This window comes from Grammomys surdaster, unplaced genomic scaffold, assembly GCF_004785775.1.
Source record: "Grammomys surdaster isolate TR1022 unplaced genomic scaffold, NIH_TR_1.0 134, whole genome shotgun sequence".
Lineage (NCBI taxonomy): Eukaryota > Metazoa > Chordata > Mammalia > Rodentia > Muridae > Grammomys > Grammomys surdaster.
Window position 1 is genome coordinate 4499020 of NW_021604592.1, and position 14590 is coordinate 4513609.

The 14590-nt window shown below is 40.8% G+C and overlaps 1 protein-coding gene across 1 annotated transcript in view; it reads right to left on the reverse strand.

The window, feature by feature from the left end:
• Wasl (WASP like actin nucleation promoting factor) overlaps nucleotides 1–4145 on the reverse strand; it is a 55849-nt gene extending 51704 nt beyond the window's left edge. The window contains exon 1 of the mRNA XM_028762567.1: nucleotides 3682–4145. Within this exon, the coding sequence (XP_028618400.1) occupies nucleotides 3682–3789 (108 nt within the window). The 5' untranslated portion in view covers nucleotides 3790–4145. The remainder of the gene's footprint in view (nucleotides 1–3681) is intronic.
• Nucleotides 4146–14590: the final 10445 nt, after the last annotated feature.

Below are 14590 nucleotides of genomic sequence, written 5' to 3' on the forward strand. Positions count from 1 at the left end.
TCTTACACCACCCTACCTGAAAGTCAGTAGTACTGTACAGTGAGTGAATCTTGCTCTTTAAGTTTATGGGACTACGCTTGATAATAATGATGCCATTAGAACTATTAACTCCACGCAAGTTGTAACACATATTCACTTACTATGTTTAACTCTAAATGAAATCCAAATTTCCATAATGTCTATTTATTAAAACTATACCATAGCAACAGATTTCTAAGAGTCACTTCTTCCATGAAACCAATTATTTACAGAATATGAGAAATGTGTCTACATACTTCTCTGCCCTCCTTTAATGTCTGCCTCTACTGCAATTCCCTTACCTTACCTTCGACATCTAAGTGGGACTTAATCATTCTAGGAGTCTTTTGAATCCTCTACCTATAAACTGTTTTAGTTCAGGCTCATTATTATTTTATGGGGGCGTCTACAAACACCTGCAGGATCTCCTTTGTCATCCCTCTCACCAGCCATAGGTCATTTCTCTACTGCCTTCATCTTCTCCCAGGTACGCTGTCAAGGTGAACCCTGCTCTCTATGTGGCTCCCACTAACAGTGCTTCCTCAACTGTACCTAACTTATGAAACGTACCCTGACATCATAAGACAAAGAAATGCCGCACTAAAAGAACTTGTTTTAACTTTAACTCACAAAACACAAACTTGATCAAAAGAAAGTCTCTATCTGCCAATGTGACAAATGTTTCCAATGTGACAATTCTAGAATTATCCACAGAAATGAACTTCTACTCTCAAACTATAATATACATTCAAATGTTCCCACTAACCTTGATTAAAAACAAAAAGAAATGATCAAGCTCTACCTCAGACCTAGGAAACCTAATTATCAAGGAATTGAATCTACATGTCTAGAATTTCTCCAATGATTCACATACATACATACGTACGTACGTACGTGTGAAAGTATAGGCAACAATCCCTGTTCCCTAACAAATTCTAATTTTCCAAGTCCTTTCCTATCATTTATCAACCTAGTTAGCACCTGTTAAGTCCTGTTCAGATGTTGCCCATTCTATCAAACTTTCCTTTACTCTTTCATCACTCAATAGTTCTCCATCCATTTCTAACAAGTTCTCAGATATTTATATATACTCCCAACCAGCACAGCCACTGCATGAAACAGCATTCTAATGTTACAGGTAGGAAAAGCAAAGATAAAGAGGAAGTTTAAGGGGCTTGTTCAAAGTGACCCTGAGCTTGAACCCACATTGCCTGACTAGACTACAAAGCTATCTCATCTGTCTTGTGAAGGACTGACTGACTCATCAATTTACATGTTGTTTCCCTCTTCAGACATCAAGTTCCTTGAGGGCAAGCATCAATCTTGATTTCTGACCTCAACATTCAATTACCCAATGCATGTTTTTTCAATGAAAGGAGGAATGAAAACTTGTTAAAATCTGGCACCATATAATGGTTTCATTTCTTAACTTTGTAGATAGAGCTCTGAATGTATCTGCTTACTATATTTGGTCTGACCTGTAAATTTATTGCTCGATTTATAAGAATGCATTTCACTGTTGTTTTCAACTACAAAACAGAACAAAACAACAAAAAAAACAGACAGCAAAGCCGATAAAGATTATTCCAAAACACCAACTTTACGTTGTTCTCTATTGAACCAAACGCTCATAGTTTACAGTTAATTTTCACAAGAGAAGGCAACAACTATGTGGTTTTAAGTTACTGCAATTCAAAAGGTAAAGCTGATTAATAATATATGATGTAAAGAAACCGAGCACTGACTACTGGTGACCGATTCGGTAACCCACTTCTGCTTACTGTGAGCCATGCTATCTTTGTTTATCGAAATATACTCCCACATCTGTCACTTCCTTGAAACCCTGGGTAAACACTGCAGTTAAGCTCTGAGCAATGAATATACTAGAACACGAATGAATGTCTGCCATGCCTGAAGTTCATGGGCCTGGTATGTGAACACAGTAAGCTACTTAATGTTTGGTAGGCTGTATACTAAAAGTACTAAACCAGCAAAGCTGACCTCTACCCTGCTTGCAGGCAGCTCATATTTAAAAAGCTGGAGATTTTCCTGAACTGAAAAACATGCAAAAATTAATGCTGCTTTAAGAAACTTACATTTTGATTATATTAGTTTTATGTAAAAAATGGAGTAGTTATTCCTTTAACACCGCTTTGAGAGACAAATCAATAAGGGGAAAACATCTTCACAAAACAACATGATGTAGTGGAAAGTACAGAGTAACTGGGCATATAGTTCCAGTTACATTCCTAAATTACTGTGTGACTTGGGGCCAAGAGCTCCATTTCCTCATTCGTTTAAAGAACTACAGAAGCAGCAGCACTTGGTGTATCTTTAAAGTTTTCTCCCGAATTCTTTTTTCTCCTTTTTTGAACCACTATTTTCTACTTCTAGTCACTGAACGCAGTGTTCTTTAAAGTCTAAATTTTAGAACAAGAAATACACCTTAAGTCCAGTGGAATGATTTAGTTTCCAAAAGTAGATATGAACAGTAAGCTCATAAAGTTAACAATTAATCTGGTAACTTTCCAGAAATTGTCTACTCTTAACGTCTTCAGCAGGTGTAGTCTGATTTTGACATATCTAACATTGCCAAGTGAAGATATGAAAGGATTCTGCTCGGCTCAAACTTCTCTGGGTGTTTCCTGGGTTCCAGAGGCACATTCTCTGAAAGAGCTAACAAACAGATGGCAGAAAGGGAGCCAGCCAGCATTTCAACAATTCCCCTTTCAACTCAGTCACCTCAGAAAGATCAAGATAAGGCCTTCACCAGGGAGAACCTTCCACCCTTAGAAATGCCTACAGCCAATGTAATGAATGCTTCCGTCAACAACACCCATTCCCCTTCCCACAGATTTGCTCGCTCCCAATCCGCCATCTGGGGGTTGGGATGGGCCTCCCAGTACCAAATTCAGAACTACTTTTGATCACAAAGGCCATGAACTATTAGGAACTGCCGCTTCCCTACTCACGGCTTCGGAGAGAACAGCAACCCCCCCCCCCCCCCACCAACGCAAGGGAGGAAAAAAAAAAACAGTGGGGCGGAGAGCAAAAACTAGGCCTAGTTTTCTGCTGGAGAAATAAACCCCATTCCTTTGCAATGGGAAGCAGGCGCGTTTCCTGCCCTTGCTCTGATCCCAAGTGTCCATGAACCTGCACGCCACTTTATCTTCTGAAATCCTCAAGGGGGACCGAAAATCCGATTTGCTTCTTTTCTCATCTATTCACTCCTAAAACCTCTAGCATTGTTAAGGAAGATAACCCAGATCCAGAAGTAGGAAGTAAAGCAAGGGCCAATGCTGGGATCCTGTCCTGAGATTAAGCTGTTGATGCACGAAGAAAATCCTCTTGTGGTCTAGAGGAAAGTTTGAACCTGCAGCAAGGGCATGGACCCGGCCCGGCCGACCTGGGCTTCTGGGCAGGCCTACTGAGGTGACACTCCCTTGTTCTCAAGCAGCTGGGGGAGGTGGCTCCCGGCCGGGCAGGCCTGCACCCGGGAAGCAGAGTGCGGCTAGCACCATGGCCCGGGAGACTGGCGGCCTGGCCCGCAGCAGCACCCCAGCCGTTCCGAGCCCGCCCCCTTCTCCCTCCAACTATCGAGTCCCCCAGCCCAAATCAGCCAGGAGACGTTGGGGGTTGGCTACAGGGGTCTCGGACACTGACCACACATTTCTTGCCGAGGAAGGAGAAGAGAGACTCGTTCTCTTGCGGGGTGAGCAGCAGGGAGCCCACATTGGTGACCCTCCGCGGGGGCTGCTGGCCCGAGCTCATGGTGTAGCCGGTGGGGTGGAGGGTCCAGGGTCTTCTCTTCTGGCGGTGGGCGAGCACTCGGTCCCACTCTGGGTGACAGGGGCGCGAGCCGGCAGTCACAGACGCAGCATCCCGTCGCTCCTCCGGCGCGCGGAGGCCGAGGGAAGGAGCTGACGGCGGGCGCCCTCGGGCCGCGCGCCGACAGGGAAGCTTCGGACTCTCGCCCGGCTCGGCTCGGACCGGATGGTCGTTGTCCTCACACTCCGGCGGCTGCGCTAAACTCCCTACTCCTCCAGTCCTCTGGCGGCGGCGGCAGCGGCGGCGGCGGCAGTAGCCGCACAATCCAACATGGCAGCGGGGGCGGACGAGACCACGGGACGCGGGACGCGGGGGAGCGCGCCGGAAACTCGGCAAGGCCGGACACCCCCTCGCTTGCTGCGCGCCGGGGCGTGTCTGCTCCAGGCCCCGCCTCCTTCCGGGAGCGGCAAGGCTCAGCCGGGTTGAGGTCTTGTTGTAGGTTAGGACTTCGCCCCGCCCCCATGACCACGTCGCGCGTGCGCAGACTCAGACCGAGGCAAAGCTGGAGGGTCTCCGGCACTATCGAGCCAGACGTCCCCCTTGCTGTAACCCTCACCTTTGCGGAGCGTCTGATATGTGTGGCCAGTGGTTGTCAGGCACCGAAGTGAGACTCTCAGGCCGCCTGTCAGGAAGGTCTAGATTAGCTGGAGAGAAAGGTCGGCCGGCAGGGTTTCTATCAGAGCCGCAGGTGCCTCGAGTTTCTCGAACTTAGTACTGGCCGCCACCGGAATGTGGAGGAACAGACATTTGCTGAGATCAGGAAAGACATCTTCATAGATGTCAAAAACAGACTCCCAAAAGACGTCCACCACCCGCCTGGCGGATCTCGTGGGATAGGTGTGTGTAGTTTTTAAGCTCCAACGATCCCTGAATACCATTTTTTTTTCTTGCCTTGTGAATTGGAAACTACTCCTCTCCATCTTTCTCTGTCTCAAATTCGAAACACCTTGTTGTCTCTTTAATTCAAAATAAATACACACGTTTGAATGTATTGAATGTCGTATAGGAATATATTTTACCTCTTTTTTCCTTCCGAGTTAATTTCATGGTTCTGTATTCTGGGTGCTGGGACCTAGGGCCTGGTGCATACTCAGCCAGCTGAGTTGTATTCCCAGCACAAGTAAATAATGAGAATTCATTACTGTGTTTCATAGTATTAAAGATTAGTACCAAATAATGTGGTTGAATGAACAACTAAAAAGCTCTAGTTTAAAAAATTGGAATACAGAAATGATAATCAGATTACAACGAATTCTACAAAATGTACATCTTACTGTTAACATTAAGCATACAATTTATCACATAAATTGTACTAACGATGTTTGCTAACTACTTAGTTCCAGTTAAACAGTTGCATAATCAACCTTTATGATGAACTGGTAAATTTCTGATTGCTCTCAATACATTGGTAAACCATTACCAACGAACTGAAAACAAAGTTGTAAAGCTGCCCAAAATGCCCATAATGAAATTGAGTGTTAAGGAACAAGACTACAACGGAGGAGAATGTTCGAGTACTCTTGGGAGTCCTCACCTAGTATATGGATATTTCAAATTGAACAAATCTTAATTTTAACGTAAAAATTAATCCTTAAAAATGGCAAAACGTTATAAAATAATAGGTTTGTAAAAGGCATCATTAGAAGTACAAGAAATTTTTGAACCACGGGACTGACAAACCTGGAAGATAAGTCCGTTTACGATTTATTAAAAATGCATTTCCTACTAACTGAAAGCACGGTGACATCCGAAAACACAAGTTCTTGAGAAATGATTCAGCCCTGACATTTTCACACATGAAATCTTTCTTATGCAAAAACATAGGCTGCGGTTGGTTCAAGGTTGAAGTTCCAGTTAGACAGTTTAAATTCATCGGGGAATTGCTTCTCTGTCTCAGGTTCCTCATCTGTAAAAGTGAAATCACTGTTTCACGGAGGTTATATAGTAGTAGTTGGGACAGTTTTTTAGACCTACTTTAAAAATGTAGAGAGAAAACCGTGTACTTGATGCACAGTGAGTACCCAAGTCCTGTCTCTCATTTCACTGCCTTTGCCTGTGCTCTGTTATATATTTCTTTGTCTAGAGGATCAAGTATTGAAGTATTTTTTCAGTCATTGTATCTAAGCCCAATTTTTCAAAAACTTTTAATTCACAGCCTTAGACAATTCTCAAATCTATGTCAGTGAGTTTGGAACACATTCTCTCTCTTAGTGATCAGACTATCGATCTTGCCAAACCCATTGTTTTAGTCGATGAAGCTAAAATACCCAGACTGCTAATATTATATAATTCTATACAGGCCTGTTGGTAAAATCCAAGAAGCCAGCTTGGACCTAGACCAGAGAAGGCCTGTTTAATGTGTGCAAGGTCTTGGATTCTATTCTACACACGCAAACAACCACAAACAAAAAAGCCAAAAAAAAAAAAAACAATTAAAACTATTTTGAGAATGTGTGTGTGTGTTGGGAGGTGGCAAAGGAGGGGTTTGAGGGAGGATACCTGGGTGGGGCTCGGGGGAAGGGGAAAGTGATGTCATTCTATTTTCATTTTAAAATGGGCACAGAATTAGAATGAACATTTCTTTTTCTAAACTCAAAATGCCAGCTCTCACATACCACTGAACTGGTTTGAAAACATATGTGAGAGAAGCAAAAAAAAGCAGTGGGACTGGTTTGTGTTTCAGAACCTGTGAGGAGAGACCGACCGACTGAGTTCCAGTCATTTCAAACACATTTCCTATCCTGAGCTTCTTTGAATTGTCTGCTTTTTTTCCTTCTTAAGAAATCTTTGGGTCTTACCTCAGTACAGCTTTCACCCATTGTTGTCTGTTTTCTTTAGACTCGAAGATTAAAAAGTGCCATTATCATAATGCTCTTCTTAATCCCAACTTCTTTAAGTCTTCCACAAAATTTTAACCTGCGTTCTAACTTTGTCCACAAAATCTCAACTTGAGTTTTTATTTCTACCGCTCCCCACACCTCAGGACTTTCCCCAATACCTTGATAGTCATAAAGCAAGAAAATTTAACCATGGACATTTCCTTGGAAATAAGACTTCCTTACACATTTTTGAACATGTGAACAACAACGTATTGGGGAAGTTCCTCTTTCCCATACACAAAGGATCCTGGTTTCTCCATTCATCCCCGTATCAACGAGTATTAGCAAAGTTTGTTTCAAGAAGCCTAGCCAGTCCTCTGACTTTTATTCTTGATAGCATAACTTGTCTTGCAGAGCACAAGACAGCGTTCACTGTTTTCTTTGGCAAGTCATTTTCTTATCTCAAATTCTTTTTGCTCAGTTTGAGAGATTGGATTTAGTCCAGGAAATAAGCATTTGATTCTCCTTCAGCTGGCTGTTTTGAAATTTGTTAGGCCTAAAAAAGTAGGCCTAACTACTACTGTGTTTTTTAATCTTCATATAAAGTATAGGTGCTATATTAAAATGTCTAGAAATAGAGCAAATACAAAAGTAACTCTTGATTTTCACTTTTCATGTGGTTTCCCTTCCCTACATTAAACTCTCTCCTAGAACTTTATTTTCTACTGCTTTCTTTGCTATGATCTTTTAAGGCGAGCACTTCATTTTGACAGAAAACCTTGTAGTAACACATTTATGGAAGTGAGGGGATATTTTCAGATGTCGCCCATCCTACCACGACCACACTGTGCCATTTTGCTTGTGTTCTTCAGTTATCCATTTCTCAACTTTACAGTTGTCATTGTGGATGCACAAGTCTTCTGAAACGCACTACTGCCCTGGTTAAGGTTAATAAATTAAAATATAGTGGCACACTTTTCTATGGGAGAATTGATAATAGCAGCACACAGGGTTCCATGGCATTCAGCCATTGTAGCCACAATTGCTGGTACTGACATGTTGCCCAGCTTCGGAAGAACTAATTTATAGAGACAAAGCAACAGGTCTGGATGCTACAGAGAAGATGAACACCACTTCTTTCACTGCAGCCTCTGAGTGTCATGGGTGTAAACTGTCCACATTGTAAAATATCTGCACATTTTTATGTAAGCACTGTATAAATGGGGAAACTCAAGAGAATTTGTTCTAGTACATATTTTTCTAGGCAAATGTGGAATGTTTTATTCGCTATCAAAAACAAAGCCGACAAACTTTTTTTTCCCTGTTCCAGTTCATTTTAAGTACAAGTCATCTTGTGGGTTATTTGTAAAGAATGGATAGGTTATCTGCAACTCACTCACATTCCTCATTGCTTTTAGTGGGTAATTGAATTCTTACTCAATGTTAGTGAATTACCTATGACAGCTATTGCAACTCTCTGGTCTAGTCTCCAGATACCTAATACATACTTATACTCAAGAAGTGATTGGAGGTACTAGGCATGCTATAGCTCCCAGGATACTGCTTATCTGTTCCAGCTGCTGGTCTTTAACTTTATTGACTATTCAGTAACTATTACCTTAGTTATTCCAAATGAGAGAGCAGAGACATTCGTTCTTCATCATAATGTGCTCCAGATGAGTTTATAGGTGAGTCAGCAAATGGGTTCGTAGATAATGTGAAGATGCCATATGTCTACACAGCTTCTCTGATACATAGCTTTATGTTAAAGGAGATGGTCTCATCTACATATAACTTAAAAATTACTTTGTATTTTTAATTTGTTATGACTTATTTGAGACTTTCATACAATGTATTTTGATTGACATGTGCCCCTCCCCAACTCTTTCCATATCTAGCTCTACCTCTCCTTTCATACCCACCCAACTTTGTGTCCTTTTAAAAGTTATTTTAAACCCACCAATACCAAATTTTGCCACCCAAATATTCTTGGATGTGTGGGTGGAAACCCACACATAGTCAACTTACCAGGGGCTGCATTCTTAAATTCTCCCAGCTGCTAACAGTTGCTGATAGCTCAGTGGTTAGGGGTAGGACTTTATGCCTAACACTCATCTCCATGCTGGGATTTGGCATAACTTAAGCTTACATAGATTCTGTGCATGCTGTATCGACTGCTGTAAATTCATACGTGCAGCTGTCCTGCTGTCCAAAGATACAGTTTCATTGTCATCTACTATCTCTGATTCTTACACTCTTCCCATCCCTTTCTATTACAGTGATAACTGAGCATTAGGAGGAGGTGATGGATGAAGGATGAGTGTTCTGTAGTTTACTATTTCTGGTACTTTGACAAGTTGTAGGTCTTCACATTAATCACCATCTACCTTTACTGTAAACAAAAGCTTCTCTGATGAGGGTTGAGAGATAAAGTATCTAAATGTAAAGATAAGCCATTAGGAATTGTCCAATACTATATCTATTTAGCAAAATAATAATAATAGAAAGATTTACCTCTAATGCCTATGGCTTGTGTAGTAGCTATAGGCTCTTGGTCCAGTGAGGGTATCAGGTATGGGATTCATCTCATGGGGTAGGCTTTAAATCCAGTCACAAAGCAGTTGGTTACTCCCATGATTTGGTGCCATTATTACACTATCTAATGGGAAGGTCTTGCCAAGACAATCATTATAGCTCACAGGATTCACACATGGATAGTATTGATGACTATTTTTCTCCTGCAGTAGCATGCATAGAACTATGAAAGCTAACCAGTAGTAATGCATCAGATCAGTACCAACTTGATCTCTCCATGTTTTATGACTCGAATATATGGTGTCTTCAGCAACAGGCTCTTAGTTGTAGAAAGTAACGAAGAACAGAGTCAATAGTCCGTAATGTTTGGATGTTTATAGGATCACAATGGCCAACAACTTCAAAAGAAGTAACTGGTTTCCTGGCACTTTTTGTTAACATCTGGTGTTTAGAAGTGGCATTATTGCTGTTACAGGGTATGGTTATTTGAATAAGAATGGCCCCCATATGCTCATATATTCAGATACCTTGTCATCAGGGAGTAGTACTACTTGAGAAGCATTAGGAGGCGTGGCCTTATTGGAGTAGATATGGTCTCTATGAAGGAAGTGTGTCACTGAGGGAAGGCCCAATGTTGCCCCTTCCTGCTGCCTGTAGATTGGGCTGTAGAACTCTCAGCTACTTCTCCAGCACCATGTTTGCCTGCATGCCTCCATGTTTCCTTCCACGATGATAATGGACTAAGTTCTGAAACTTTAAACAAGCCCAAACCAAATGCTTTCTTTTATCAGAGTTGCCTAATCATGGCATCTCTTCACAGCAATAGAACACTATCTAAGACAACACCATTCACAATAGCTTGAAAAAGAAAATATTGAAATAAATCTAACAAAGGCAGTGAAAGACTTATACAGCAAAAAAAATTTAAGGCTCTAAAAAATAAATTGAATATTCTGAAGATAACAGGAAATGAAAGCGCTCCCATTCTGATGTGTTGACAGAATATATACTATGAAATCAGCCATTCTATCAAAAGTAATCTACAGATTCAACACTATCCCCAACAAAATTCTAATGCAGTTCTTTACAGAAATTGAAGAAATTGTCATAAATTTCACATGGAAATGCAGAAGACTTGGGACAGCCAAGGCAATCCTAAACAACAGTGCAATGGCTAGAGGTTCCACTCTGTCTTAGTTAGGGTTTCAATGCTATAAAGAGACACCCTGGTCAAGACAACTCTTAGAAAGAACAAGATTTCATTGGGGCTGGCTTATAGGTTCAGAGATATAGCTCATTATCATCAAGGCAGGAGCCTGGCAGCATCCAGGCAGGCATGGTTGTGGAGAAGGAGCTGAGTGTTCTACATCTTGATCAGAAGGCATCCAGGAGAAGACTATCTCGAAGACAGCTAGGAGGAGGGTCTCCAAGGCCAGCCCTAAAATGACACACTTCCTCCAACAAGGCCACACCTAGTAGTGCCACAGGATGGGCCAAGCATATTCAAACCACCACTCACCCTCAAGGGTTTTGAGTAATACTACAGATCAGTAGTAATAAAAACTTCATGGTCCTGGCATAAAAACAGACTCAGCGATTAATGGAATAGAATTGAAGACCTACATCCACACTCCTATGGTCACCTGATTTTTGACAAAGAAGCCAACAATAAACATTAGAGAAAGGACAGCATCTTCAACAAATTTTGCTGGTCAAACTTGATAAGTACATATAGAAAAATGAAACTTGATCTGCACCTCTCTGCACAAAACTCAACTCCAGTAGACCAAAGACCTTAACATAAGATTTTAAGATCTGTCTCTAATAAAGGAAAAAGTAAAGAATACATTTGAACTCGTTGTCACAGGAAAGTATATTCTAAATAGGAACCTGATATCATAGGCATTAAAATCAACAATTAATAAATGACTTCATGAAACTAAAAGCTGGATGTAGGGAAAGGAGAATAGTTACTCAATTGCTGGTGGGAGTGCAAACTTGTGTAGCCACCATGGAAATCAATGTAGAGGTTCCTCGAAAAGCTAACACTAAACACACCTCATGATCCAGCCATACCACTCACGGGCATCGATACCTGCTCATTCTTGTTCATTGCTTCTCTATTTACAGTATCCAGGAAATGGAAAGAGCCTAGATGCCTATCAACTGATGAATGGTTAACGAAAATGTATACATTTACACAATGAGATGTGATTCAGCTATTAAAAATGGAGTTATTAAATAAGCAGGCAAATAGATGAAGCTGAAAACAAGCATTCCAAGATAGCCCAGACACAGACATATATCACATTTCTCTCTTCTCTTGATGTTAACCTTGCATCTTCACCACAGATACTGTATGTTTCAAATGAATTAGCAATAGAAGTCATGAAAAAAACCATCACAGGGAAAGGATTCAGTGAGAGGAGATAGAACACTGCTGTGTAAAGGACTGAAAGGGAATATTGAACAGGAAGTGTTATATTGGGGTAGGGGGCCTGGAGGTAGGGTAGAGGGGAGAGTATTATGGTGTGGGGAGGAATAAATAATACCGAAGAGCTTTCTATTTTCATAAAAAGTAAATGCCAGTAAATTGAGATTTTACATATTTCTACAAAGCCCGAAAGAAATCCTATGTTTCCTTCCTAATTCCCAGTCATGGTCTTCAGGGACATCTGCTTTGAGCTTTGTGATGCAGCTGGTATTTATAGAAGCATTTCTCAAGAGCATTTCAGCACGATATGCACTGATAAATCAATGTAAAGAAATATCTGTGAACTTACTATTAAAAAGGATGAGGGTTTACCTTCCAGATACTACCATTTCATCATATGTATTTCCCTCCAGTAGAGTTTTGCTAGAATTTGTGTGTAAGGATCAACACGGAGAATAACATTATTTTCTAAAACGTCAAGCCTTGCAGTGATTATATTCAAATAAATTTTGTTGTTCCCCCAATCATATCTTCATATCTTCTTTTTCATTTCTATATTTTTTAAAAGCTGCGAAAATCCATTTCCAAATTATTTCTCAACACTAATATCTAGACTCCATTTGTCCTCTAGCATCTCATACCAATCTGAATTGTGGTTGCATGGTTGCTGCTCATAGTCTTACTTATTGTCTGGGATTCCTCCACTTCCTTTCTGTGACAGATGCCATGTCTTGGATCTTATAATATCTATATTGTTTTTCTTCCTTGTATCACACTAGAAGGACTCTAGGGGAATTACTAGAAGGGATCCTCCACTTTCTCCTGTCACCGTAAGATGAACAGCATTGTTTGTAATGTGGTCCTGCTTCAATGTACTGTACTATTCTGCTCCATGGCAAATGGGCCAAATGACCATGGACAGCAACTCCAAAACCATGTACCAAAATAACCCCTTTCAGGTATTTTGTTACAGTGACAGAAATGTGTCGAGCATATTTATATGTGACTTTTGCCCATTAATGTATTGCCATGGTATCCTAAAATTTAATCATATGCCCATACTGACATCTTTTCCTCTCATTTTATAAGGCACCACATAGGTTCTTTTTGTCTAAAAACCCACATCATTTAGAACTAAAAAAAAAATATTATTATTTTTTTTAATTTTGTTTTTCTCTTTTCTGCCTGGGATGTTTGGTGATCAAACTTCAGACTTCCTGATTCATCCTTTTTGGAGCTAGAAACTGCACCTAAATTTCACTGTTCCAATGAAGTCTCAATGCTTGTCATGTTTGCGCTCAGACGCTATAAATTTACCACGAATATTAGAAGTTGGAAATAGGAATCCCAAAAGTGTTGAAAATGAGTAAATGAAAACAGAGAACAGGGTCTGGGGAGAAGATAGTCGAGTAGCTTGGAAATAAGACAGTGCTAGAACTATTAGCCTCACCTAAGAGCCTGCTAGACATTCAAATGCATATGCCCAGCCTGTACCTGCATCAGTAACTCTCATACAGGAATTACTAATCTATGACCAGCAAAGCTCCTGGAGATTTTTGATGATATCCAGGAAGAGGATACTTCAGGGACTTAAATTTACCACCAATCCTCAAGCACGTAAAACGTATAGCTATACACTAGCCATGTCTGAATTTCATTACCTTTGTGGGGTGGGTCTTCATGATAAATAATTGGGATTCTTGTCTGGTTTAAGACTTAGATAGGGTAGCATCTAGAGACTGAATATCTTCTATATTAACATCTGGAAAAATAGCTGCTAAAGTAAACAGGAATTCATTGTTCTAAGTTCAGATAGTAACTAGCCCCACAGTCTTAATAAAATTCCTGAGACACTCACACTATGGTTCTATTTAATAATTTGTGAAATGAATGAATTAGTGACCACTAGGGTTGTTTTCACCTCAAGATTCTACTGCTAAATCCAACACCATGATTTTGGCTTTAGAAAATAACCAACATTTTGAAACATACTGGATAAAAGCAATGCATGGGAGAATATAAATAATATTGTGGGTTTTTTTTATTATTATTACTGTAAGCTCCTCGAGGCTGTCAAGTGGCCAGTCCCCACCCCTGAGGACCTTTAACTGCCAGGCTTCACCTACAGAACAAAACACCCAAGCTCGACCCTACAGTGTAAAAAGCTTAAAGTCAGGGTGCAGAATCCCACCAATCCCTGATCTCTCAAGATCAGGCCACAAAGATCCCACCAATCCCAGGCTACCCTGGAAAGTTCTGTCTGCTAGAGACCCTATATAGAGTCTTCCTCCCTTCCAACTCTCTGCTGTTTCTCTCTTGAGCCGAGGCAGCCACTCTCCTGTGTTTTCCCCAGTAAATCTCTTGTGTGAGGTTTTTTGTGCCATGTGACTTTGTGGAATTCCTTGGCAGCTGCCTGCCAGGATACCTTTCCCCTCAGACCTGTAACACTTGAAATTACAAGGTTTTTTTTTCTTTTTTGGAAGTATAAACTTAATATTAAATTGAACTTTAAGCCTGACTCTACTGTTGCATGGGGTAGTAAAAATTACAGTCTGCTAAATTTAAATGCCCACCATTTAATTACTTCAGAGCAGGAATGAATGGATATTCGGTGACTAAGATTTCTTGAAACTCTTGACTAAGTGTGTCAAGTATATTCAGTGTTAGGTTTTGTGCAGACCTGTGCCCTAACTGCAAGAGAGCCTGAATTTAATTCTCAACATTAGGGATCTGCAGTCTCCTAAGTCAGAAGTTCCCAAGGGAAAGGAAGGATATTCAAAAGGGATTCAACAGCTAGTTAATTTAATTGGGAACAGATGGAGCTTCAGATGCTGACTGACTTAGGAAGAGGTCTCTTTTGCAGAGAAAGCAGTGACATAGAGTAACAAACACAAATAGTAACTGATTTCCAGTTGTGTCTCCCTGATGACATCTTGCATTCCTCCTTACATGTTAT